The 24,645-nt window shown below is 44.6% G+C and overlaps 1 protein-coding gene across 2 annotated transcripts in view; it reads right to left on the bottom strand.

The window, feature by feature from the left end:
• VWF (von Willebrand factor) overlaps positions 1-24,645 on the bottom strand; it is a 167,687-nt gene that overhangs the window by 6,000 nt on the left and 137,042 nt on the right. For both annotated transcript variants that reach the window (XM_053554967.1, XM_053554968.1), the window contains 5 exons: positions 22,270-22,419; positions 10,448-10,558; positions 8,116-8,296; positions 7,277-7,317; positions 6,636-6,752 (listed from right to left, as the gene is read on the bottom strand). In XM_053554967.1, the coding sequence (XP_053410942.1) occupies positions 6,636-6,752; positions 7,277-7,317; positions 8,116-8,296; positions 10,448-10,558; positions 22,270-22,419 (600 nt within the window). The remainder of the gene's footprint in view (positions 1-6,635; positions 6,753-7,276; positions 7,318-8,115; positions 8,297-10,447; positions 10,559-22,269; positions 22,420-24,645) is intronic.

Raw genomic sequence — 24,645 nt, 5'->3', positions numbered from 1 at the left:
GTCTGAAGAGTTTGCAACTGCTAGAATAGCTGGAAACTAAATGGAAACCCCTCAGAAAAGAGGAAGTTATAAAATCTCCGTATAAACTCCTCTCAGATCTTTGGCTGGCCTCTTAATTATATATATACAAGGGAGCCTCAGGACAAAACAATAGCTGGATGGCTAAAAGAGCTGAGCAGAAATTTCAGCTGCCACACACTACAGAGGCAACAGAGTTTGGAGTTTAAATCCTACCAAGCTAAAGGGGCTAAACACTTCAGGTTTCCACTGAAATTTGCACAAGAATAAAGACTATGTCTTAGGACTAAAATATTCAACCCAGGGCTTAGAGAAATGCTGAAATAAACCCTCTCCAATGTACTTTTAAAACTAAGCCTGTGGCTCAAGGAGTAGGGCGCCGGCCCCATATGCCGAGGGTGGCGGGTTCAAACCCAGCCCCGGCCAAACTGCAACAACAATAAAAAAAATAGCCAGGTGTTGTGGTGGGCGCCTGTAGTCCCAGCTGCTTGGGAGGCTGAGGCAGGAGAATTGTGTAAGCCCAAGATTTAGAGGTTGCTGTGAGCCGTGTGACGCCACGGCACTCTACCCAAGGGCAGTACAGTGAGACTCTGTCTCTACAAAAAAAAACTAAGCCTCCTTTGGTTCAAAGTGAACCGCCACCTGCTAGAACCAAACTTAACCTTCATTACAAAAAAAAGCAGAAGTAAGAGTCTCTTCAACATTATCTTCCACCAATGCCTAATACATAGTAAAAGAATTTCATGCAAAGAAATAGAAAAATTTCATCTACACCAAGAGAATAGCCATTCAATAGAAATAAATACACAAATGACCTTTACATTGCAACTCATAAGCAAGAACTTTAAAATAACTATGATAAATATGGCAAGTCTAAAGGGAATGAAGAATAGAATGGAAAAAAAATGGAGAGTTTTAGAAACACCCTGGAATCTTAAAAAAAAAAAAGTAATAATAATTAACTGGAAATCCTAGAAGTAGAAAATATAATACGCTAAATCAAAAATTCACTGGATTGGATTAACTGCAGATAAGACAGAAGAAAATAAAGGATCAATGAATTTTAAGACTGACCTGTGCTGTCCAAACTGAAACACAGAGAGGAAAAAAAATGAGAAAAAGTATACAGAGCCCCAGGGACCAGTGGAATAGTATCAAGTGGTTTATTATATGGTCATGAGTTATATGGCAATGTTTTGGTCAACAACAGACTGAATATGTAACTGTACCCCGTAAGATTATAATGGAGCTGAAAAGTTCCTATTACCTAGCAAGGTCATGGAACAACACGTAACTCATGTGTGGTGATACCAGTATAATAAGGTATTTAGAAACTCTCCCCAAAGATTTGGAAATTAAATAAAATACTTCTAAATAATCCATGAATCAAAGAATAAATCACAGTGAAAATAGAAAATATTTTGAACCAGAGATAATAAAAATATATGTATTAAAATCTACGGAGTGCAGCAAAAGCAAACCTTACAGAGAAATTAATTTTTTAAATGCTTATCTTAGAAAATCATGATCTAGGTTTCCACATGGAGAAGGCAGTAAAAGAAAGTAAACCCAAAGTCATTAGAAGACATAAAATTGTTTAAAAAGGGCAGAAATCAATAGGATAGAAAAGAATAATATAAAAGGAAAACAGCAAAGGTAAAAATTGGAGTTTCAAAAAATTAATAAACATGACAAATCTCTAGCTAGACTATTCAAGAAAATAAAATGTTCTCTGCATTTCATTGGATCCAAGATAACCCTACTAAAAAACTCTAAAAACGTATTACAAGATTACAAGCAAAGAAAGTTAGATACCTGTCATTCTTGATCATAGACATGAAAATCATAGATAACAACAAAATATTAGCAAATGGATATAGCAGTAGATTTCAAACAACTTAACATACCAGGACCAAATGGGAGTTACCAAAAGAATGAAAGGTTGGCTCACCGTTTGAAATCAATCTATGCAATTCCTCATGTTAATAGACTTAAAGGGAAAACCACATGGCCACCTTAGTACGTACAAAATTCAAAAAACACTCATTATAAAACTCTCAGCATGAAAAGAAGAGAAGGGAACTTCTTCAATCTGATAAAGGACTTAACAATTATATCATATATAATGAATTGATACTAACACAATACTCACATCATTTCTATTCATTATTGTACTGGAGGTATAGGCAACATGGTAAGCAAGAAAAATAAACAAAAGGTATAAAGATTTTGCAAAAGAATACAGAAAAAGGCTCTGTATTTGAAGGTGTCATAAATTGTTTATGTAATATATCCTTAGAAATCTGCACCCTCAAAAAAAAAAGCTACTACAACTAGTAAGCGAATTCAGCAAAACTGCAGAATACAAAAGCAATGAAAATAAATTAATTGTATACGACTCAGCACCCGTACCTCCGTGGTTACGGTGCCAGCCACATACACCAGGGCTGGTGGGTTCGGACCCGGCTCAGGCCTGCTAAACGACAATGACAACTACAACAAAAAAATAGCCAGGCGTTGTGATGGGCGCCTATAGTCTCAGCTACTTGGGAGGCTGAGGCAAGAGAGTCGCTTAAGCCCAAGAGGTTGAGGTTGCTGCGAACTGTGATGCCACAGCACTCAGCACTCTACTGAGGACAACATAGTGAGACTCTATCTCAAAAAAAAGTTAATTGTATAAAACAACAATTAAAACATAAATTTTTTTTTTAAGTTCCATTGACAGTATCATTCCCAAACTTAAAATACAAGGGGAATAAGTTTCATAAAATATGTGCAAGACATCTACACAAAAAAACACAAATCACTGCAGAGAAAAACTAAAGAAGATTGCTATGGTTGAATGCAGGTGGCCCTCCAAGTTTCATGTGTTGGGATTTAAGCCCTAATGTGATGCTATTAAGAGGTGAGGTCTATGGGAAATGACTAAGTTGTGAGCGCTCTGCCACACGGGGGCGCTGTGGGAAAGCACTGCCCCTGAAGAACCTGCCTTCCCCAGGTCTGCTGCACTTGAATCTTGGACCTCTCAGGCTCCAGAATGGTGAAAAACCAAATTTCTGGTCTTATAAATGACACAGTCTCGGGCGACACCTGTGGCTCAGTGAGTAGGATGCCGGCCCCATATACCGAGGGTGCCCAGCCAAACTGCAACAAAAAAAATAGCCAGGTGTAGCAGGCGCCTGTCGTCCCAGCTGCTCGGGAGGCTGAGGCAAGAGAATCCTCTAAGCCCAAGAGCTGGTGGGTTGCTGTGAGCTGTGACACCACGGCACTCTACCGAGGGCAACAAAGTGAGATTCTGTCTCTAAAAAAATATAAATAAATAAATAAATTACACAGTCTCAGGTATTTTGTTCTAGAAGCAAAACGGACTGAGACCAAAACCTCAGTAAATGAAGAGACACACTCTGCATTGATTGAAAAACTCGGTATCATCAAGATGTCCACTGTCTCAAGATTAACTTGTACATTCAGTACAATCCAGCACACTTTAAACATTTTTTAATAAAAATAAACAAGTTGACTCTAAACGGATATATGGAAATTGTGAGGACATAAAGTAGCCAAAACTGTCTTAACAAAGAACAAAGTTAAAGGATTTACACTATCTAATTTTAAGACTTACTATAAAGCTACCATAACCGTCAGTGGTGTGACCTTAAGGATAAAGAAATTAATCAAAGGATCGGGAAAAAAAGAGTCTACCAATAGGTTCATACATACACAATTTGTTTTTTTACAAAAACACCAACATAATTCAATGAGGGAAAGGATACTTTTTCAACAAATGGTGTTAGAACCACTGGATATCCACATGGAAGAAAAAAGTAATCCTCAACCTCTACATCATCTATAATAATTCCTAGTAGAACACAGATATAATTATAAAACTGTACTATAAAGCTCCTAAAAGAACACATAGAATATCTTCATGCCTTTGAAATACAAAAAGATTCCTTAAACAAGACACAAAAAGCACTACCCATTACAAGCAAACACTGATAAACTAGACTTTACCAAAATTTAAATTTCTGATCTTCTTCAAAAGACACAGTTAAGAAAAATCCAAGCCAGACTATTGACTAAGAGAAAACAGATTATCTTCCAAGGGACTAGCATCTATACTATAGAAAAAACTCCCATAACTCAATAGTAAAAGAGCAAATATCTGATTTAAAAATGGCAAAAATCTCAAACACTTCACAAAAGAAGATATGGCCTATGAGTACATAAGATATTCTGTATCATTAGCCAACAGAGAAATGCACGTGAAAAATTCTAGAAGAGACCGGGCTCTTCTAGAGGCTCATACCTGTAATCCTAGCATCCTGGGAGGCCAAGGCCAGTGGATCACTTGAGCTTAGGAATTTGAGAACAGCCTGAGCAAGAGCAAGACTCCCATTTCTAAAAATAGCCAGACATTGTGGTGGGCATCTGTAGTCCTAAGCTGTGAGGGAGGCTGAAGCAAAAGCATCACTTGAGCCCAAGAATTTGAAGTTGCTGTGAGCTATACTATAGCACTCTACCCAGGGTGCAGAGTGAGACTCTATCTCAGGAAAAAAAAAAGGAAGAAGAACAATTCCCCCACTCAGTCTAAAGCTCCCAACTGCTGCACTAACAGCCCTCTAAGTCCAGTACCATCCTTTCAGTGTATGTTTTAGGTCGGGGCCTGGTCTCTCCGTTTTTGTCTGGGAGGTGATGGAGGACTCACATCTCGGGTGATTTAACATTTTATTCTGACCTACCTAGACGGGGCTTACCACCACTCTCCCAAACCCAGGAGGCCTTCTCGACCCCCTCCTGACCAGTGAAGGATGTTGAGCTAGCATAGGGCCAACTGAGGCAGGCCTGAGCAAGGCTACACACTGGTTGGGCTAGTCTAAAGGCTCTCAAGAGGGAGACAGGGGCTACACTGTCTTGGGAGAGACCAGTATTTTGAAGGAAAAGAGGAAGAATACACAGACCAAAAGAGGCCGTAGGTTTTTATATGCAGTAGAACCTCTGTGGTTAACCAACTCCCTACATTGACCACCTCTTTTCATAAATTGGACACGTACCATGTGTATATAACAGTACAATAGGTCTAGTTCCTTATGTTGACCAGCTCTTTATGCTAATCAGTTTGTTATAGTACCCTGGGTTGTCAACTTACAGAGGTTCTACTGTGTTTAGAAACCTACATTAAGACGGGGTTCTAGAGCTGGACTTCCCCAGACCCAGAAGTCACAGTGGCTCCTTGGGAACAGCAGAGGACACAGGTGGGGAGTTAGCAGGCTTGCAAGTCACAGCCTCTCTCTCCTGCAGGGCAGCACTGGGGTGGCCTCTAGCTTTCTCTTTGCTGCCTTGGTCATACTGCAATGGACATGCAAGGTAAAAGGGAGGCCACGTGATTCCAGGCAGCATTATTTCATTCCACATTGAAGCCTAGATGTGTTCTAGAACTGTTGTTACACACACATACTCGAGCCCCAAATTCTAAGGCATCAACTGTGAGTCTAAAAAAGTAAAAGCAAAAATATGTAGTTAGCTTCTTTTTAATCGAGGCAGGAATGTTCACCCTGAACCGTTCTGTCAGAAATGGCTGTCTCCTGCTGACCGTCCACTCCACATCTATTTTAGTAAGCCCTCACATTGAGCATGACACTGAGCTGAGTGCCATGGAAAACACAGGTGTAGAACACTTGCCCCTTGCCCCCAAGGGCATGGGGACACCTACATGACCTCCTGGCTCCGGCCACTGCTGCCCTGTTTGTAAGGGACTCCTCGTGGTCTCGCCACAGCCCCACCTGCAAGCTTCACAGAGCTGAGGGAGAGATGCTCCCCTGTAGCACCGCCTGAAAGAGTCATTGCCACAGCCTGTGCATCTAGCTCACAAGAAGCTCATCTGACCAATGGTGTTTTCGAAAATAGCAAAAGCCAAAATAAAGAAATAAATAAAATAGCTAAAGCCCCAAACACAGAACTAAGGAGGAAGCTGAGGCCTCCTCCTGAGCTTTCAGGTCCTGCCCTGCCTATGTGAGGCTCAAAAAATCCCACTGAGGTCAGGCTAAAAGTCATCACTGAAACCATGAAATGCCAGTTTTCATCTATCGAACTGGAAATAATGATTTCACATGTCAGAATCCACCTTAAGGAAGTAGTCAGAATAAACACAGTCAGCATGATCTGGCAAAAAAAAGGGGGGGGGGGAGGGAAGTGGACTATTTTAAGTGTCCGACAATAAATAAATGGTTGTGCATGTTGAGACCCACCCATTCAACACACATAGGAACTATGTGATAAATACTTATGGACTAAATATGTAATGTTTTCAAAGGATGGTGGTGATGTTTCTTATAATGTTGTATAAAAAGGATGCAGAACTGTAAATACAGTATTCTAAGCCCTGCAAATATTGTGTTTATTTTAAAAACACAAGAAGAAAATGTTTAAGATTTACAAAACTAAAATTATAATTATTTCTAAGAGATGCAACTTGGGTAGGCCACTTTTAGTCTCTTCTTTACAGTTGTCAAATCGCATCCATCTTCAGAAAATAGTGAAAGATTTGTTTAAAGAGTCCAGCGAGGTCTCACCACATGAGCCACAGATTCCCAGCCCATCCTCTCAGCCTCTCTTACCAGGGGGCAAGCCTTGCAGGTGTTCTTGCTGCACTCCAACTTGAATCCAGAGACGGCCCCCACCTGCACAGCGCAGTGGCATGTTGTACACACATCAACCATCACAGTCTTCCCGGGCTGGAACCAGAAGCACAGGGTCAGGCCTCCTGGGCCCTCCCACTCACTGATCCCCAGAAGCCTTTTCTTGCCTTCCCACAGCACCCATAACCATCACTCTAATGCTCCTCCTGTCTCAGGTGGGTCCACCGCCTTCTTTGTCCTCCCACTACCAGCATGGAGATGGTAGGAGTGAGATCTTTCATGTGAAAGTGGCAGCGGGAGCAACAAAACAGGGGACAGACTGGGAGTGCACAGGGTACACCATGAATTCAGAGCACAGAAGCCCACAGAAGAAATGCCCACATGCCTGGGCTGGGGGCCAAGAGGTGAGTGCCATGGGGCTGGGTCCCTAGAGAGTTGGGAAGCCATTCCAGCCTGGGATGCAGGATGCTGGGAAGCCCTGCAGGAGAGGGAGGTACATCTGGGGGAAGGTCTCCCTCACACCTTTCACTTCTGCTTTAGAATGACTTGGCTGCTGCCCTTCCCACAGCACCCCTCCCCTGTCCCCACCACCTGCTGTGGAGAAGAGGGCAGCAGCTCACCCCAATGACGGTGCCATTGAGCACGCAGGCCTGCATGGGCTCTGGGGAGAGAGAAGTGCACCGTGAGAGCAGACAGAACACACACTGGCGAGACAGCTACACACTGTTCCCTTTGGGCCTCTCCCACCCTGGCAAGGCCACCCTCTCCCCAGTCTGCCAGCCCCCAGAGTACCTCTACTTGCAGAGCCCAGGGTGGGCTCTTTTCCCCCAGACCTGACTCCTCACCACTCATCCCACAGTGAGAAGAGCCCTCAGGGGGATAGCAACTCCTTAAGGGAATTTACATGTAAGGGATGAATGGAGGATGTTTGGGTTTATGAAAGAATGAAATTCTGTTCTTGAAACTTTCAGTTTGCAGAAAAAGTTGCACAAAGAATTTAAAGCAGGATAGTGGAGAGAATTGGTTTTTGTTGTTGTCACCATGTGTTTGTTGGCTGGGTCGGGGGGTGCAAGTAGGAACGGCATCCCCGAGGGGAGGCATCACAGCCTGTAACCAGAAAGGTGGTCTCTGCCCAGAATCCCAGGTTACCACCCACTAACATCCTGTGAGTAACAGGGGCGGGGCAGCAAAGGGCCACCCCTAAGCTGCTGTGAGGACCATGTGACATGGCGGTAAAAGACGTCACAGAGCACGGTACTGGGCACTTAGGGGCCTACAGACCATGTTATGATTTTCTCATTTTATTTGCTCCCTCACACAAGCAGTAGGAACAGGCAGGAAGATTTTGATCTGCCCGTTGCCCTGAGTTGCTAAAAAGGTAAAGAATTTAGGAGTCAGAAGTGAAGAGAGAGGACTAAGCACGGGGTCCTGCCCAGCGCACCCCGGGCCCACGCCTCACCACAGTGACAGCTGGGGCAGCAGTCCGAGGTCCCACAGCTCAGCTGGAAGCCCATGGGGCAGGTGGGGACACTCAGCTGAGGGCAGGAGACGTTCCTGTTCTGCACAAAGACCTCCTCCTTCACTCGGATACACTCGTGGATGAGGCAGGGGTCCTCAGGGGAGGCCCAGCGGGACCCGACCTGCAGAGCGCCACATTAGTCCAGTGTGCCACGTGAGTCTGGGCCTGAGTCCCAAGAGGAGTTGGCCTGGGCCCTGGAGATGAGCCCCCGCTCAACGTCTAAGTTCCACCATGGGGCAGAGCACACAGCAGAATGACTAAGTGCACTCAGAGTGTCTGGGTCAAAGTTTCCCAGCCCGGGATGCTCCTGCAGCCACTCTCATCAGCTACCTGAATAAGCACCTTAGGGAAGCCAGGGATACACCGTCCAGCCTCAGCACTGGTTTGAGCTGAGCTCAGACACACCGGGCACTCTGCTGCAGCCCATGGAGCAGCAACATGGGTCTTCAGGGAGTGGTGCAAAGGCACACTCAACCCACTCCCAGCCTGGTGGTACTGCCCACCATGGGGAAGATGGCAGGAGACTGAGAAGGTGGGCCTTGGACCTTGACGGCCCCATCATCTGCTCCTGAACCATCTGAGGCTGCAGGTGGGTGGCTGGACCTCAGGGATTTGCTCCACAGGCAAACAGCACCAGAAGGGCCTTAGAGAACTCCAGGCCAGGAGAACCCGCCAGAAAATGTACAAGAGTGCCATCTGTGTAGTCAGCACCCAGCTACACAACCTCTGCCACCGTCTCAGGCCCCAACCACATCTCTCAGCACCTGCTCACTTTCTTCTCCTTCCAGATGAGGAGCAGGAAATGCCAGACACTTGCAGCCCTTCTCTTCGCCTCTGGCTCATGACAACCAAACTTTCCACCACTGACCTGATTCCAAACTCCAGGCCCCTCCTTCCTATGACTATCTACTAGCTGAGTCTTGCACAGGCCCACCTACAGGCCTCTAGTGTGTTTCCTCCATTGCTGTCACCACATCTTTGGGTGAGACAGAGACTTGGGCTAGAAGAAGGAAGCCCAGCTCACACTGTGTTCTGCAATCCCTAATGAGGAGCATCGCTAAGTGCACTGTGAAGGGAAATGAGAGATGGGGAGAGGGGCCAGGACACTGAGTCCCAGAGGGATCGGCTCGTAGCCCCACTAGGATGGGGCAGCCTCTGATCTGAGCTGGACCCTAGCCCTGAGGAAGAGGGACAAAACCTGCCTCAGTACAGGACAGACAGGAGCAGAGGCACAAAAAGGTGAGGTGGACATAGGGAAGGGACACTCACAGGCCACTCAAACAACAAGGGGGAGGTGGAAAGCCATCCAGAAAAGTCTAGTGAGTCGTTTCATCATCACTGCAGAAGAGAAGGGCAATGGGCCTAGGGAGGATATGGGGCACATTCAAGGCCAGGGCAGTGACCCTTTGACCTCCTCTCCAAACACAGTGCATTTGGTCCTAGAGGGAGGAGATAGAGGGGAAGGCCCGTGGGGCTCCTGCTCCCAAGGCTGCCAGGGCTCAGCACTGCCCATTTCATCCCTCCACCAGAGTGTAAGCGTTGTGACTATCCTAGCATCTGGAGGACTGCCTTCGTGTTTAGGAAAATGGGTTGATAAGCATTGGTCACAGAGAGCACCTGAGGACCACAGAGGAGACAGCTCAGCTGCTCTGCATTAGAACAAGGGCTGGGGCAGGGGTAGGGGCAAGAGAGGACAGGAGTGGGGGATGGGGCTGACAACATGGCAAGACATTGCATCTGGGCCTGCAGAAATAAGGTAGTAAGAGAAATACCGTTTGCTTCTCTGAGTTATACATCTCTCCATCTCTCTAAAACCATCAAGAGGTTTCAGTGGAAATCATTGAAAGGGTCTGAGGACTCTGCCTGGGTCCATGTGGTCCAGAACAGCAGTAGCAGCCGTGGCAAGGAGTGGTGAAGGCCCACAGCACACACAGGGTAGGGAGGCCACCCCTAAACTATTCGCTCAGAGGATACAGGCCCTCAGATTCTCAGGTGAACAGGAGAAAATGAATCTCCCTGAGAGGTCAAAGAACTCTTCAGGAGGGTGTTGGGTGCCAAATCCACAAAATGGGAAGTCTAGGGCAGTCCTAACTAGCTTCTATGGGACAAAATAATCCCAGTCAATAATCTCAACACCTGGCTTAAACTCTCTGTGGGGAAAGCAATGGGCAGAGAAAGAGATGAAACCAAGGTCAACACTGTCCCATGGCATGGACTCCCAGTCTGGGAAGTCACTACCCTCCTTCCCTCCCTCCCTGGGGCCCCAACCTACACTCTTCCAGGAAGACAAGGAGTCCCCCCGCAACGAGCCAATCACCACCTCACAAGCCGATGGCAGGCACCTTCCACAGCACTCGCCTTCATGGAGGACATAGGTGAAGCCCTGGGAAATCAGAAAGAGCAGAGAGTAAGGACGGGCCAGTGGCATATGCACACATGTTCTTCCCAGCTCCCCATGTGTTCTGAGCCCTGGGGTTTTTCAGAGACAGTCGGACTGGACATTTTCATCTTTGTTGTCAACCACCCTCAGAATGATGCCAAGAAATGATCAGGAAGCATCGAGATTAACTGCCACTGAGTCTTACACCAGCCTCAGAGATGTAACCACACCCCTGAAAGAATCCACCTTGAGACCAAGATCTAGTCCATGGGAATAGTCAAGAGAGTCCAGAATTCACTTAGCAGCCACTAACTAAGCTGATCTTATCATGGCCAATCTAAGCACCTCACAAACTAGGGAGAACGATTGGGATGCCCGGGTTCTAATCTCCACCCTAACAGGACTAACTAACCACCTACCCAAGATGAATACGCTAATCCAGTACCTCTTACCAGTGCACACAGCTGGGCTTCCTGTCTGTCAGGTACTTACAGACATTTGCCTAGTAGTTTATAGGGTACAGTATTCTTTGCAAAGGAAAAGTGAGAAAGCCTGCCAGGGAACAGGGTCCTGAGAGTTTATCTTGCTTCAGGAAGGTCTTCCAATCCATCCAGGGCATGAAACTTGGATCGAAACCCACCTCTGAAAAGCCTGAAGCCATGTACAAAGAATAGGCAAAACAGTGGTTGTGTGGTGGTGTGGTTGTCCCAAGGAAAAGAACCCAAGACTGTGCTGTGTTTTTGAAGACCTGTCCTTGAGAGGAGAAACTGCAGCTGCTGGGGATGGGTGTGGATGGCAGCCTGCCCTGCTCCCCAACCCATGCACAGCAGCCCCAAAGCAGAAGGTACCACCATGCTCAGCCTCTCTCTGGGGGGCCCCACACTCTGGGGCATGGCTCATGTTTATGCTCACGTTTATGCCATCTCCACAGGACTGCTGGCATCCCTACCTGCCTCACAGCACTGCACAGGGAGCTGTCTCCAGCCTTCTGCCAGGTGAGATTCTAGTCATTTACTGTGCACCTGTAACACACTGGGTACCACAGAGGGACCAACAAAGTAGGATGGCACAGTCTACACACCCTCTGATATATGGCAGAACATACAGAATGCCATGAGAGAAACAGGATGTCACAGAAGTCAAAAACAAGGACTCAAAGAACACAGAAGAGAGTAATTAATACCTTTAAGGATTGAGGGTCACTGTTGTAGGCCTCTTCTAGAAGGCTGAGTAATCTATACTTGTTTTTTCTTTTTGTTTTCTGGGTAAACACCATGTCACTATTACAGATGACTCCTAAGCCAGACACCCTGCTCCCCAAAATCCCACACCCAGACATCTCATGCCCAGACACCCTTAGCCATGCCCCGAAATATCACTATTCCTGCCTTCTTTTTAAGATTCCCCTCCAGCAACCCTGTTTTCCTGCTGCACATCCCGGATTCATCCCGTATTTTCATCTCTCTCTCTTTTCCCTTACGCCTCCAATCCCCGAGCTTATATCAACGTTGATACCTTATATCAAAATGCACATCGCAGACCCTTCTCCTCACTCTTCTCCAACATGTTTTCACTGGTTTCCCTATTAAGAATGGAACTAAGTAGGTCTAACATCCACCCAACCTAAAGAAACATGCCACTGAAAAAATAAATTCCTAATTAATTCAGCAGCATGACCCTTTAAGCACAACTGCTATGGCTATAATGGAGGTGGGAGACCTGAGTTCTGGTCCCTTGTCCCTGCTGGGATCTGAGGGTTGAGAGAAGGACAGGTTGAAGCCATTGTCCCTGGGTGAGACTGGCTCTTGCACACTGGAGTTACCAGTTGTCTTAGTCTGAAGAATGAGCCCCAGGCTTGGAGTTGGGACACTCTGGGGTGTAGAGCTCCAACCCACAGCATTCCCCATGGTAGTCCTTTGATTCCTATGAGGTGACTGGAAAAGACAGTGCTCCCTTTTCTCCCCCGGAGAAGATAGAATAAAATAGAATGTGCTGCCCTCAGTTCCTCAGAACACAGCTCTAAAGCCATGGCTGAGTCTTCTTCTGGGGTCCGAGGGTGAGGAGTCAGGGGGTCATAAGTCTTCAGAGAAGGACTCCTCAGAGGAGTAAATAAGGGGCGAAGCAGACCCTGGGCACACAGGCACACCTGTACGACTCTTGGAGAAGCCACCAAGGCCCTGCCGGCTGACATCATGTTTTTGACATGGAGAGCAGAGAACTATGAAAAAAAAGAAGGGGCTTAGGGAAGTGCATTTCTGCACATGTGTTGTTCTTTTTTTTTTTTTTTTTTTTTCCTGTAACAACCTGGACAAGAAATGGACTTGTGGGAGAGAGATTAAAGATGGCGGCCGAGTAACAGTTTCCCTGCAACTGGGAACAGCGAGTCTGGGGAGACAAGACTCCAGGCATCTCTGGCCGGTGGGATCTGCCTATAATCATCCCTTTGAGGATACAGGGAGCCAGCAAGGGACTTCTGGACCCCAAGAGGAGGACAAAAACAGTGGAAAACTGGCAAGTGGTTGCATGTGTTCGATCGACCTAATCACGCCGGCAACCGTAAGTACAAGCAGCAGTGAGACTGCAACCGGAAAGGCCTTACTGTGAACTGTTTCGGTGTTCTTGGACTTGGCACTCAGTTGAACTGCCCTGGGGAGAGCTTGAGCAGGAGTGTGGAGAACTTTGGGCATTGTCTGGGGCCCCAGACTGACCCAAAGAGCTGGGTGCAGGAAGCCATTGTGAAAGAACTGCCCCGGCAAGCTCCACCCTCAGGGTCTCAGAGCAAGGATTGGGAGGGTCAAAGTAACCTACTGCTGAGCAGCCTAAACACGGGGACTGAGCTGCCTTATAGCCTTAATCCTTAGGGGCAGAGTGAGACGGTTTTGGCACACTGGAGCCTTGGGCTGTTGCCCTGAGTAGAGTGCCGTGACGTCACAGCTCATAGCAACTTCAAACTCCTGGGCTTGGCGCCACCCAGACCTCCATAAGAGCTGTGCAGCGACCCCCAACCGGTGACCCGCACCCACCAGGCCTCCACATTCCCTGACCAGGAACTGCGGGAGCCACACAACCCTGCGTCCTCCCTCCTGTGTCCTCCCAGCTTCCACACTAGCCCGTTCATCTGGACAGGGACTCTGGTAGCTGCGTGCCCTTTGGAGCCCTCCCTGCCTCTGCGCAGAGCTCTTCTCCTGGCCAGAGATTGCTGGACCCTTGGGCTCTCTGTGCCAAAGTCACTGGGCGCCTGGCACTCCCAGAACCGTGCGCACCACCCCCAGCCCTGTTGCTGGATCCGGGTGTGTCACAAACCGGAGCTGCTTCCACAGCCAGAACTCCCTAGCTAGAGCAGCCCCAGAGGAACTACACAGGGTCACTCCTGACAAAGATCCAGCAACAATAGAGTGATCCCGCTGGGGTCTAATCTTGGAGAGACACCTCCCCAACTCTGAGGACAGCCAGAGGCAACAGTGAAAAACAATCATGAGGCAAAATCAACAGAAAAACTCTGGCAATATGAATAATCAGAGTAGATCACTCCCCCAAGGATCAATGGGGCAGAAACAGTACAAGACCCCATGCACAAACAAATAGCTGAGATGTCAGAAATTGAATTCAGGATCTGGATAGCAAATAAGATTGAATTAGAATTCCAAAAGTTATCTCAAGAATTCAACGGATTCAAAGACCAAATGACCAAAGATTTCGACACATTGAGACAAGAAGTTGCATCCCTCAAAGATCTGAGAAACACAGTAGAATCCCTCAGTAACAGAATGGAGCAAGCAGAAGAAAGGATTTCTGACATTGAAGACAAAGCTTTCGAATGCTCCCAAACCCTCAAAGAAGAAGAGAAATGGAGAGCAAAAACAGACCACTCTCTCAGAGAACTCTCGGATAATTTGAAGAAAACCAATATCCGTCTTACAGGGATCCCCGAAATGATGAAGTGGCTTCACAAGGCACAGAGTCTCTTCTCCATGAGATTATGAAGGAGAATTTTCCAGACATGTCAAGAGATTCCGACATTCAGATAGCAGACAGTTTCAGAACTCCAGCACGACTCAACCCAAATAAGACATCCCCCAGACACATCATAATCAATTTTACTAAAGTTAATATGAAGGAGAAAATTCTGAAAGCTGCCAGACGAAAGAAAACCATTACCTACAAGGGGAAGAATATCAGAATAACTGCAGATCTCTCTGCTGAAACCTTTCAAGCTAGAAGAGGATGGTCATTGACTTTTAATCTCCTAAAACAAAATAACTTTCAACCCAGGATCCTGTACCCAGCTAAACTGAGCTTCATTTATGACGGAGAAATTAAATACTTCAACGACATTCACATGTTGAAGAAATTTGCCACAACTAAACCAGCTCTCCAGGACATTCTTAGACCTATCCTCCATAAAGACCAGCGTAATTCTCCGCCACAAAAGTAAACCCACCCAAAAACTTCTTGATCAAATTCCAACTTCCACAGTCACAAAAGGATTAAAAATGTCCACCAGTCTCTTGAAAGGCTTATCAATACTCTCAATTAATGTGAATGCTTTAAATTGTCCTCTAAAGAGGCATAGGTTGGCAGACTGGATACAAAAACTCAAGTCAGATATCTGCTGCATCCAAGAATCGCATCTTACATTAAAAGACAGATATAGACGCAAGGTGAAGGGATGGTCATCTATATTCCAGGCAAATTAAAAGCAGAAAAAAGCAGGCATTGCAATCCTGTTCGCAGACGCAATAGGCTTTAAACCAACCAAAATAATTAAGGATAAGGATGGACACTTCATATTTGTTAAAGGTAATACTCAATATGATGAGATCTCAATTATTAATATTTATGCACCCAACCACAACACACCTCAATTTATAAGAGAAACTCTAACAAACATGAGCAACTCGATTTCCTCCACTTCCATAGCAGTTGGATATTTTAACACCCCTTTAGCAGTCCTGGACAGATCCTCCAAAAAGAACCTAAGTAAAGAAATTTTAGATTTAAACTCAACCATTCAACATCTGGACTTAACAGACATCTACAGAACATTTCATCCCAAAAAAACTGAATACACATTCTTCTCATCAGCCCATGGAACATACTCCAAAATCGACCACATCCTAGGCCACAAATCTAACCTCAGCAAATTTAAAAAAATAGAAATTATTCCTTGCATCTTCTCAGACCATCATGGAATAAAAGTTGAATTAAATAACAACAGGAACCTGCATACCCATACAAAAACATGGAAGCTAAACAACCTTATGCTGAAGGATACATGGGTTATAGATGAGATTAAGAAGGAAATTACCATATTTTTGGAACAAAACAACAATCAAGACACGAATTAACAGAACCTCTAGGATACTGCAAAGGCAGTCCTAAGAGGGAAATTTATAGCACTGCAAGCCTTCCTCAAGAAAACGGAAAGAGAGGAAGTCACTAACTTAATGGAACATCTCAAGCAACTGGAGAAAGAACACTTCAACCCCAAATGCAGCAGAAGAAAAGAAATAACCAAAATCAGAGCAGAATTAAATGAAATTGAAAACAAAAGAATTATACAACAGATCAATAAATCCAAAAGCTGGTTTTTTGAAAAGATCAATAAAATAGATAAACCTTTGGCCAACCTAACCAGGAAAAAAGGATTAAAATCTCTAATTTTTCCAATCAGAAATGGTAATGATGAAATAACAACAGACCCCTCAGAAATTCAAAAAATCCTTAAGGAATACTACAAGAAACTCTACTCTCACAAATATGAAAATCTGAAAGAAATCGACCAATACCTAGAAGCACGCCACCTACCAAGACTTAGCCAGAACGAAGTGGAAATGTTGAACAGGCCTATATCAAGTTCTGAAATAGCATCAACTATACAAAATCTCCCTAAAAAGAAAAGCCCAGGACCAGATGGCTTTACGTCAGAATTCTACCAAACATTTAAAGAAGAACTAGGACCTATACTACTAAACCTCTTCCAAAATATAGAAAAGAAGGAATATTACCCAGCACATTCTACGAAGCAAACTCACCTTGATCCCCAAACCAGGGAAAGACCCAAAAGAAAAGAAAATTATAGACCAATATCACTAATGAATGTAGACGCTAAGATACTCAATAAGATCCTAACAAACAGAATCCAACAACACATCAAAAAAATTATACACCATGACCAAGTGGGATTTATCCCAGGGTCTCAAGGCTGGTTCAATATACGTAAATCTATAAATGTAATTCAACACATAAACAAACTTAAAAAGAAAGACCATATGATTCTTTCAATTGATGCAGAAAAAGCTTTTGATAATATCCAGCATCCCTTCATGATCAGAGCACTTAAGAAAATTGGTATAGAAGGGACATTTCTGAAGCTAATAGAAGCCATCTACAGCAAACCCACAGCCAATATCGTATTGAATGGAGTTAAATTGAAATCATTTCCACTTAGATCAGGGACTAGGCAAGGTTGCCCATTGTCTCCATTGCTCTTTAACATTGTAATGGAAGTGCTAGCCATTGCAATTAGGGAAGAAAAGGCGATCAAGGGTATCCACATAGGGTCAGAAGAGATCAAAATTTCACTCTTCGCAGATGATATGATCATATATCTGGAAAACACTAGAGATTCTACTACAAAACTTTTAGAAGTGATCAAGGAATATAGCAATGTCTCAGGCTACAAAATCAACACCCATAAATCTGTAGCCTTTATATATACCAACAATAACCAAGCCGAACAAACAGTCAAGGACTCTATTCCTTTCACAGTAGTGCCAAAGAACATGAAATATTTGGGAGTATACCTAACAAAGGATGCGAAAGATCTCTACAAAGAGAACTATGAAACTCTAAGAAAAGAAATAGCCGAAGATGTTAACAGATGGAAAAATATACCATGCTCATGGCTGGGAAGAATCAACATTGTTAAAATGTCCATACTGCCCAAAGCAATATATAATTTTAATGCAATTCCTATTAAAGCTCCATTGTCATACTTCAAAGATCTTGAAAAAATAATACTTCATTTTATATGGAATCAGAAAAAAACCTCGAATAGCCAAAACATTACTCAGCAATAAAAACAAAGCAGGAGGAATCACGCTACCAGACCTGAGACTGTACTATAAATCCATAGTGATCAAAACAGCATGGTACTGGCACAAAAGCAGAGAAGTAGATGTCCGGAACAGAATAGAGAACCAAGAGATGGATCCAGCTACTTACCGTTATTTATTTACCGTCTCTCTGACAAGCCAATTAAAAACATTCAGTGGGGAAAAGATTCCCTATTTATTTATTTATTTTTATTAAATCATAGCTGTGTACATCAATATGATCATGGGGCACCATACACTTGTTTAATAGAATATTTGACACATTTTTATCTCATTAGTTGACATAGCCCTCTGGCATTTTCCTAGCTATTTTGCCAAGACATTTACATTCCACATTTGCCAAGGCTCACATGTACTCTTGTAAGATGCACCACAGGTGTGATCCTTTCAATCCCCCTCCCTCTACCGACCTCCCCCCTCCCTCCCCACGCTTTCCCCCTTCCCCCTGTTCTTAGGTTGTAACTTGGTTATAGCTTTCATGTGAAGGTCCTAAGTTACTTTCATAGTAGGGGTGAATACACTGGATATTTTTTCTTCCATTCTTGAGACACTTTACTGAGAAGAATATGTTCCAGCTCCATCCATGTAAACATGAAAGAGGTAAAGTCTCCATCTTTCTTCAAGGCTGCATAGTATTCCACGGTGTACATATACTACAATTTGTTAATCCATTTGTGGATCGATGGGCACTTGGGTTTCTTCCATGACTTAGCAATTATGAATAGGGCTGCAATAAAGATTCTGGTACAAATATTTTTGTTATGATGTGGTTTTTGGTCTTCTGCCCATAAATTCCTTATGCCCAGCAGAGGAATTACAGGATTGAATGGCAGATCTATTTTTAGATCTCTAAGTGTTCTCCATATATCTTTCCAAAAGGAATGTATTAGTTTGCATTCCCATCAGCAGTGCAAAAGTGTTCCCTTTTCTCCACATCCACGCCAACATCATCTCTGGTCTTGAGATTTTGTGATGGTGCTGGGTAAACTGGCTGACAACCTGTAGAAGATTGAAACTGGACCCACACCTTTCACCATTAACTAAGATAGACTCTCACTGGATAAAAGATTTAAGCTTAAGACATGAAACTATAAAAATACTTGAAGAAAGTACAGGGCAAACTCTTGAAGGAATTGGCCTGGGTGAATATTTTATGAGGAGGACTCCCCAGGCAATTGAAGCAGTATCAAAAATACACTACTGGGACCTGATCAAACTAAAAAGCTTCTTCACAGCCAAGAACATAGTGAGTAAAGCAAGCAAACAGCCCTCAGAATGGGAGAAAATATTTGCAGGTTATACCTCCGATAAAGGTCTAATAACCAGAATCCACAGAGAACTCAAATTTATTAGCAAGAAAAGAACATGTGACCCCATCTCAGGGTGGGCAAGGGACTTAAAGAGAAACTTCTCTAAAGAAGACAGATGCACGATCTACAAACACATGAAAAAAAGCTCATCATCCTTAATCATCAGAGAAATGCAAATCAAAACTACTCTGAGATATCACCTAACCCCAGTAAGAGTAGCCCACATAACAAAATCCCAAAACCAGAAATGTTGGCGTGGATGTGGAGGAAAGGGCACACTTCTACACTGCTGGTGGGAATGCCCACTAATACGTTCCTTCTGGAAGGATGTTTGGAGAATACTTAGAGACCTAAAAACAGACCTGCCATTCGATCCTATAATTCCTTTACTAGGTTTATACCCACAAGACCAAAAGTCACAATATAACAAAGACATCTGTACCAGAATGTTTATTGCAGCCCAATTCATAATTGCTAAGTCATGGAAGAAGCCCAAGTGCCCATCGACCCACGAATGGACTAGCAAATTGTGGTACATGTATACCATGGAATACTATGCAGCCTTAAAGAAAGATGGAGACTTTACCTCTTTCATGTTTACATGGATGGAGCTGGAACATATTCTTCTTAGCAAAGTATCTCAGGAATGGAAGAAAAAGTACCCAATGTACTCAGCCCTACTATGAAGCTAAATTATAGCTTTCACATGAAGACTATAACCCAACTATAGCACAAGACTATGGGGAAAGGACCAAGGAAGGGGAAGGGAGGGGGGAGGTTTTGGTGGAGGGAGGGGAATGGGTGGGGCCACATCTATGGTGCATCTTAGAATGGGTACAGGCGATTGCACTAATGTACACAGCTATGATTTAACAATAAAAAAAAACCCTGTGTGGGTGGCGCCTGTGGCTCAGTGAGCAGGGCGCCGGCCCCATATACCGAGGGTGGCGGGTTCAAACCCAGCCCCGGCCAAACTGCAACAAAAAATAGCCAGGCATTGTGGCGGGCGCCTGTAGTCCCAGCTACTCGGGAGGCTGAGGCAGCAGAATCACCTAAGCCCAGGAGTTGGAGGTTGCTGTGAGCCGTGTCACCACGGCACTCTACCAAGGGCAATAAAGTGAAACTGTCTCTAACAAAAAAAAAAAAAAAAAACCCTGTGGGGGGGAAAAATAGAGGGTATTAAATAGAGGGTATTAAAAATGCACTGTTTTGGAAAAGAAAAAAAAAAAAGCAGGTCACACCAAAATAAATATTTTGTGCAGTATCAAAAAAAAAGAAAAGAAATGGACTTGTGTAAGTGAATGAAAATGTCTCAGGTCAGACCAGAGCTAACGTGGCACTACCCCTTTGAAGAATGGAGTCGGAGACCATCCGTAATCTACTGAAGCTGCCCCCTCCACTGAACACACAGTGAAGACCAAAGCCCAGCCCCCCACAACCCCTTGGCTTCAACCATGAGGCCTCCTCTTCCTCTCAGAGGAGGAAAGCATTCAGCCTCTGAGGCAAGCGATTACCCAGACCAAGTGTGTGGTCAAGAGTTCCCGACCTGCTTCCTCCTCCACTCACTCCCTGACCTCCCTACACATCTTTCTGGAATTGCCTCCAGAACCACAGCCTCTGGACAGCTGGGGTTAACCCCAGGCCTACACCCTCCCCAAAAGTAGACTGAACCAGGGCAGGAACTGGACAGAGGACCCCAATCCACAGGCTGAGCTGAGCCCATCAACACTCTCCTTAAGAAGTTAGTTTATGAACCACAAGGGTTGACAAAGTCAGACTGGACAGGGATGAGCCCTGGATCTGAAAAGCCATGTGGAGTTGAAGCCAGATTCAATATAGCTATGTATAAACGAAGTGTATGAGAAAGCAAAATGTCTGTGTCGAGAAAGCTGGCCTGCAGTGAGGGTTGGACAGAGAGAAGATATAGGGTCTCTTGGGACAAACAGAGAGAAATGCTATAGGACCACACTGCCCGTCTACACGTCATGCGCGTGATATCTGGGAGATCCCCCTGTATCTTTTCCATAAACTCCCTTTTGAGTTCAGCTAGCTTGAGAGCTCTCTATTCTTTGCCATCAAAATTCTCCACTGAAACACAAAATATATTGGGTTCCAATTTTCTCAAAATGACCTCCAAACAGCACTCTTCTTTACTTACATCATGTTATTTCCATGGCTTCCCATGGCTGTAGGAGGACATGAAAGATCAAGGGGTATCCAAATTCAGTATCCCCCAAAGGAACACCTGGGTACAACAGCATCAACCTCCCCCAAATATCCCGAGCAATTCAGCTTATTCTGGGCGCCAGCAATGCAGGCAAGATAGTAAAAGAATGAAATGGACTCTCTTGTTTTCAGATTTGTTCTCATGCCTGCTTTCTACCATCAGACCATTCACCTCTAAAACATTATCAGGCACATTGTCTGCCTGATTCACTGCTGTTAACATTCACAAAACCAACACAAGTTTGTGCACCTGCCTGCCCTAGAAGCCTCTTGTTCTTGCATAATTATTAATACCTACTGATGATCAAGTAGTAATAATAGCATTCAACCAGCAAGCAGAATGTGACCCACAATTCTCCCTAAAGACTATTGCTCTCTATTGTGGGGGTCTTAAATTTGTAAGAATAGGATGCCCCAGAACACATGGGAGCCTTGGGAGCAGGTGCCACAAACTGAATGTGGGGAACAGGGATCACGATCTCCGTGCCCCAGATTATGAACCTGGCCTGAAAATCAACAATCTACATGGAAATACTATAGTACATTGAAAGGCTATGTTAACCCTTTTGATGAAAATATTTCAAATTGTATATAAAACCAGCACATTGTACCCCATGATTGCATTAATGTACATAGCTATGATTTAATAAAAAAAAAAAGAAAAGAAAACAGGCAAACCCCAGAAAATTCAGACTGTATGTCTGTTCTAGAGACAGGCTAAGGTCATGTTTAAAGGTAAAAGAGAGGAAAACATCAAGTTCTCTTTGCTAGGCATTTCATCTTCTCCATGTCTCTGCTTGCACCAACTCCACCAGGCCTCTGGACTTAACCAACCTTAGAACAGATGTGTCCATTACCCAAGTACAGAAGGATGATATGATGACACAGTCATCCTTTTCTCACTCGCCTTTTTGCTCAGCCCTATCCTCCTCTTCCCTCCTCACCTCTGGCCTTGAACAGGCGGTTACTTAGGGCCTTTCTTACCCCTTCTTGAGGTGGCATCCTCTAATTCTCCACCCCGATGCCTCCACACAGTACCCGGCCCCTCTGCCCCACTCACCAGCTGACAGCTGTCCTCACAGGGTTTCTGGGAGCACTGGACCACGCGCAGGCCCATCACCGCATCCTCCATGTCCGTGCAGGTGCACACGTCGCAACCCTCCTCCCAGAACTGGCCCACAGGGTAGATGGTGCCTCGGTGAACACACACCTGGGGACACACAGGGTTTCCATGAGTGAACTCATTGAGCTCGTTGACACAGCGGTTGGTTAGCATCTACTCGGCAGATGCTGCTCTGGGTGCTGAGAATGCAGCCACAAACAAAGCCAGCGTGTCTCTCCCACATAAAGGGATGCTTATGAAGCAGAAGTTATCTGATTAATTGTATATCGAATCAGTGGCAATCGTACAGGGAAAATAATTATTTCAAATGACATTAAAACCTTGTAGTCTAACTATATATCTCCAATGAGTTTTTGTTTTAGGATAAGAACTACAAAGAAATATTAAACCACTTTCATTAGACATAAATGATTAGTAGTAACCTTAGCACTGTTGTTTTTTAAACTGTTACAGGTACATTGCAAGACAAGGAAACCAGAATTTTCAACTTAGAAGTGATACAAGTATAAAATCAAAGCAGTCGAGTAAAACCCTGTAATTAAATTTGAGTTGGAAGTACCACTATGAAATTATAAGCTTTTAAAATATGTGTTTCTAAACTCTGTTCACCAAAAAAGGTCCAGAGGAGCAGTAAACATTCCTGGCAGGCACGCAGATCACAGTGGCTAACTCCCACTTCCACTAACAGGTACAAGGACTTTTAGTGAAATGACTGATCCAAAGACAGGCAGGAAATGGCGAGATGAGCCTGGCACACCTGTTGTTTCAGAAGGCAAGAAAGCTATGACAGACTAACAAGGCTGTATTAAAAGATTCCAGGGCCAACTTGAAGGTGTTCTCATTTATCCCCCATAGGGCAATTTGAGTATCAAACAAGAATAAAGATTATAGTCAAAATACATCAAATACATAAGCATCCATGAGTTCCTAATGCTACTGAAAACAACAAACAAAAAAGCCTCTGTGATCTTCCTTGATGGGTGCTATCGCATCTATTCATGACACTGAAAACTTAAACACTGAAAATCTTAGGAAACAACACCGATGGATGTTAAAACTTAAGTTAAAAGATGGACGGGGTAAACTTTGTGATGCAGAAATAGACAGACACCGCCTGGGCCCAGGGTTCAGTCTCATCTTTAAAAGTGGGATGCTGGGCATTACATGCCTCATGGTTTGCTGCAATACAAAGCACACAACATCCTCTATTGTGTATTTTTGCCTCCCCCCCAATTGAACTTGAATGTAATTACTCCCCTAGGTCTAACTTTTAGCTTATTGAAAATATCAGGGATGGAAGAACACATTATGCAATACCATGAGGTAGCTGTCGGCCAAATCCAGAGTTCGTGACATGCTATAGGACAAGTGATCCAGCTCCCCAACAAATCAGAGGCATAAAAAATTGGAATAGGGGCTGGCTCAGTGGCTCACATCCGTAATCCTAACACTCTGGGAGGCCGAGGTGGGTGGACCGCTTGAGCTCAGGAGTTCAAGACCAGACTGAGCAAGAGCAAGACCCCATCTTTCCTAAAAATAGAAAACTTAGCCGGTATTATAGTGGGTCGCTGTAGTCCCAGCCATTTGGGAGGCTGAGGCAGGAGGATGGCTTGAGCCTAGGAGTTTGAGGTTGCTGTGAGTTAGGCTGACACCATGGCACGTTAGCCCAGCAACAGAGTTAGACTCTATTTCAAAAAACAAAAAAAAAAAATGGGAGTAGGGCTGCTATAGACTAAAAAGACATAAGAAATATTAATAGAAGAAGAAGGGCAGGCAGGAGGGTAGCTGAAGAAGAGAAAGAGAACAGAGACAAGGGAAGCAGCAATGATCACAGCTTCTAGACTGGCTCTGGCTGCGCCGGAGGCCAGGTGCCTAGAAACTCTGGTCTAGAAAAGCATCCCACGGGGATTAGAGGTCTGGAGCACTCCAGACACATGAAGGTCTGTTCTACCCCTAACAGGCTCTGGGGAAACACACCTGTAGCTTCTCTGTGTCATTGTCTCAGGACTCTCTCTCAATACAGCCACTGTGACTACCCTCAGGTCTTCCTGCTGCACTTCCAGCTCACTTCAAGGCCCACTCCTACACTTCCCCACCCTCCGACCCAACATCCCTACCCCGCCCCATCAATTAAATCTCTCATAAGAGCTCATTTTAGTAGCTCTCTCCCCATAAGACTGCTGTTTGCATTTGACATCTGTACCACCCATTGCTATGTTATTACAGTCACCATATAGACTATTGTCATGTGTACTAACAAGATCATAGGTGGGGACCACATCTCACATTTCTTCCAAAAGCACCTAACACAAT

This window comes from Nycticebus coucang, chromosome 12 (genome assembly GCF_027406575.1).
Source record: "Nycticebus coucang isolate mNycCou1 chromosome 12, mNycCou1.pri, whole genome shotgun sequence".
In the NCBI taxonomy this organism is placed as follows: Eukaryota; Metazoa; Chordata; class Mammalia; order Primates; family Lorisidae; genus Nycticebus; species Nycticebus coucang.
Note: the sequence above shows the minus strand (reverse complement) of the source record. Positions and strands in the feature narration are given on the sequence as shown.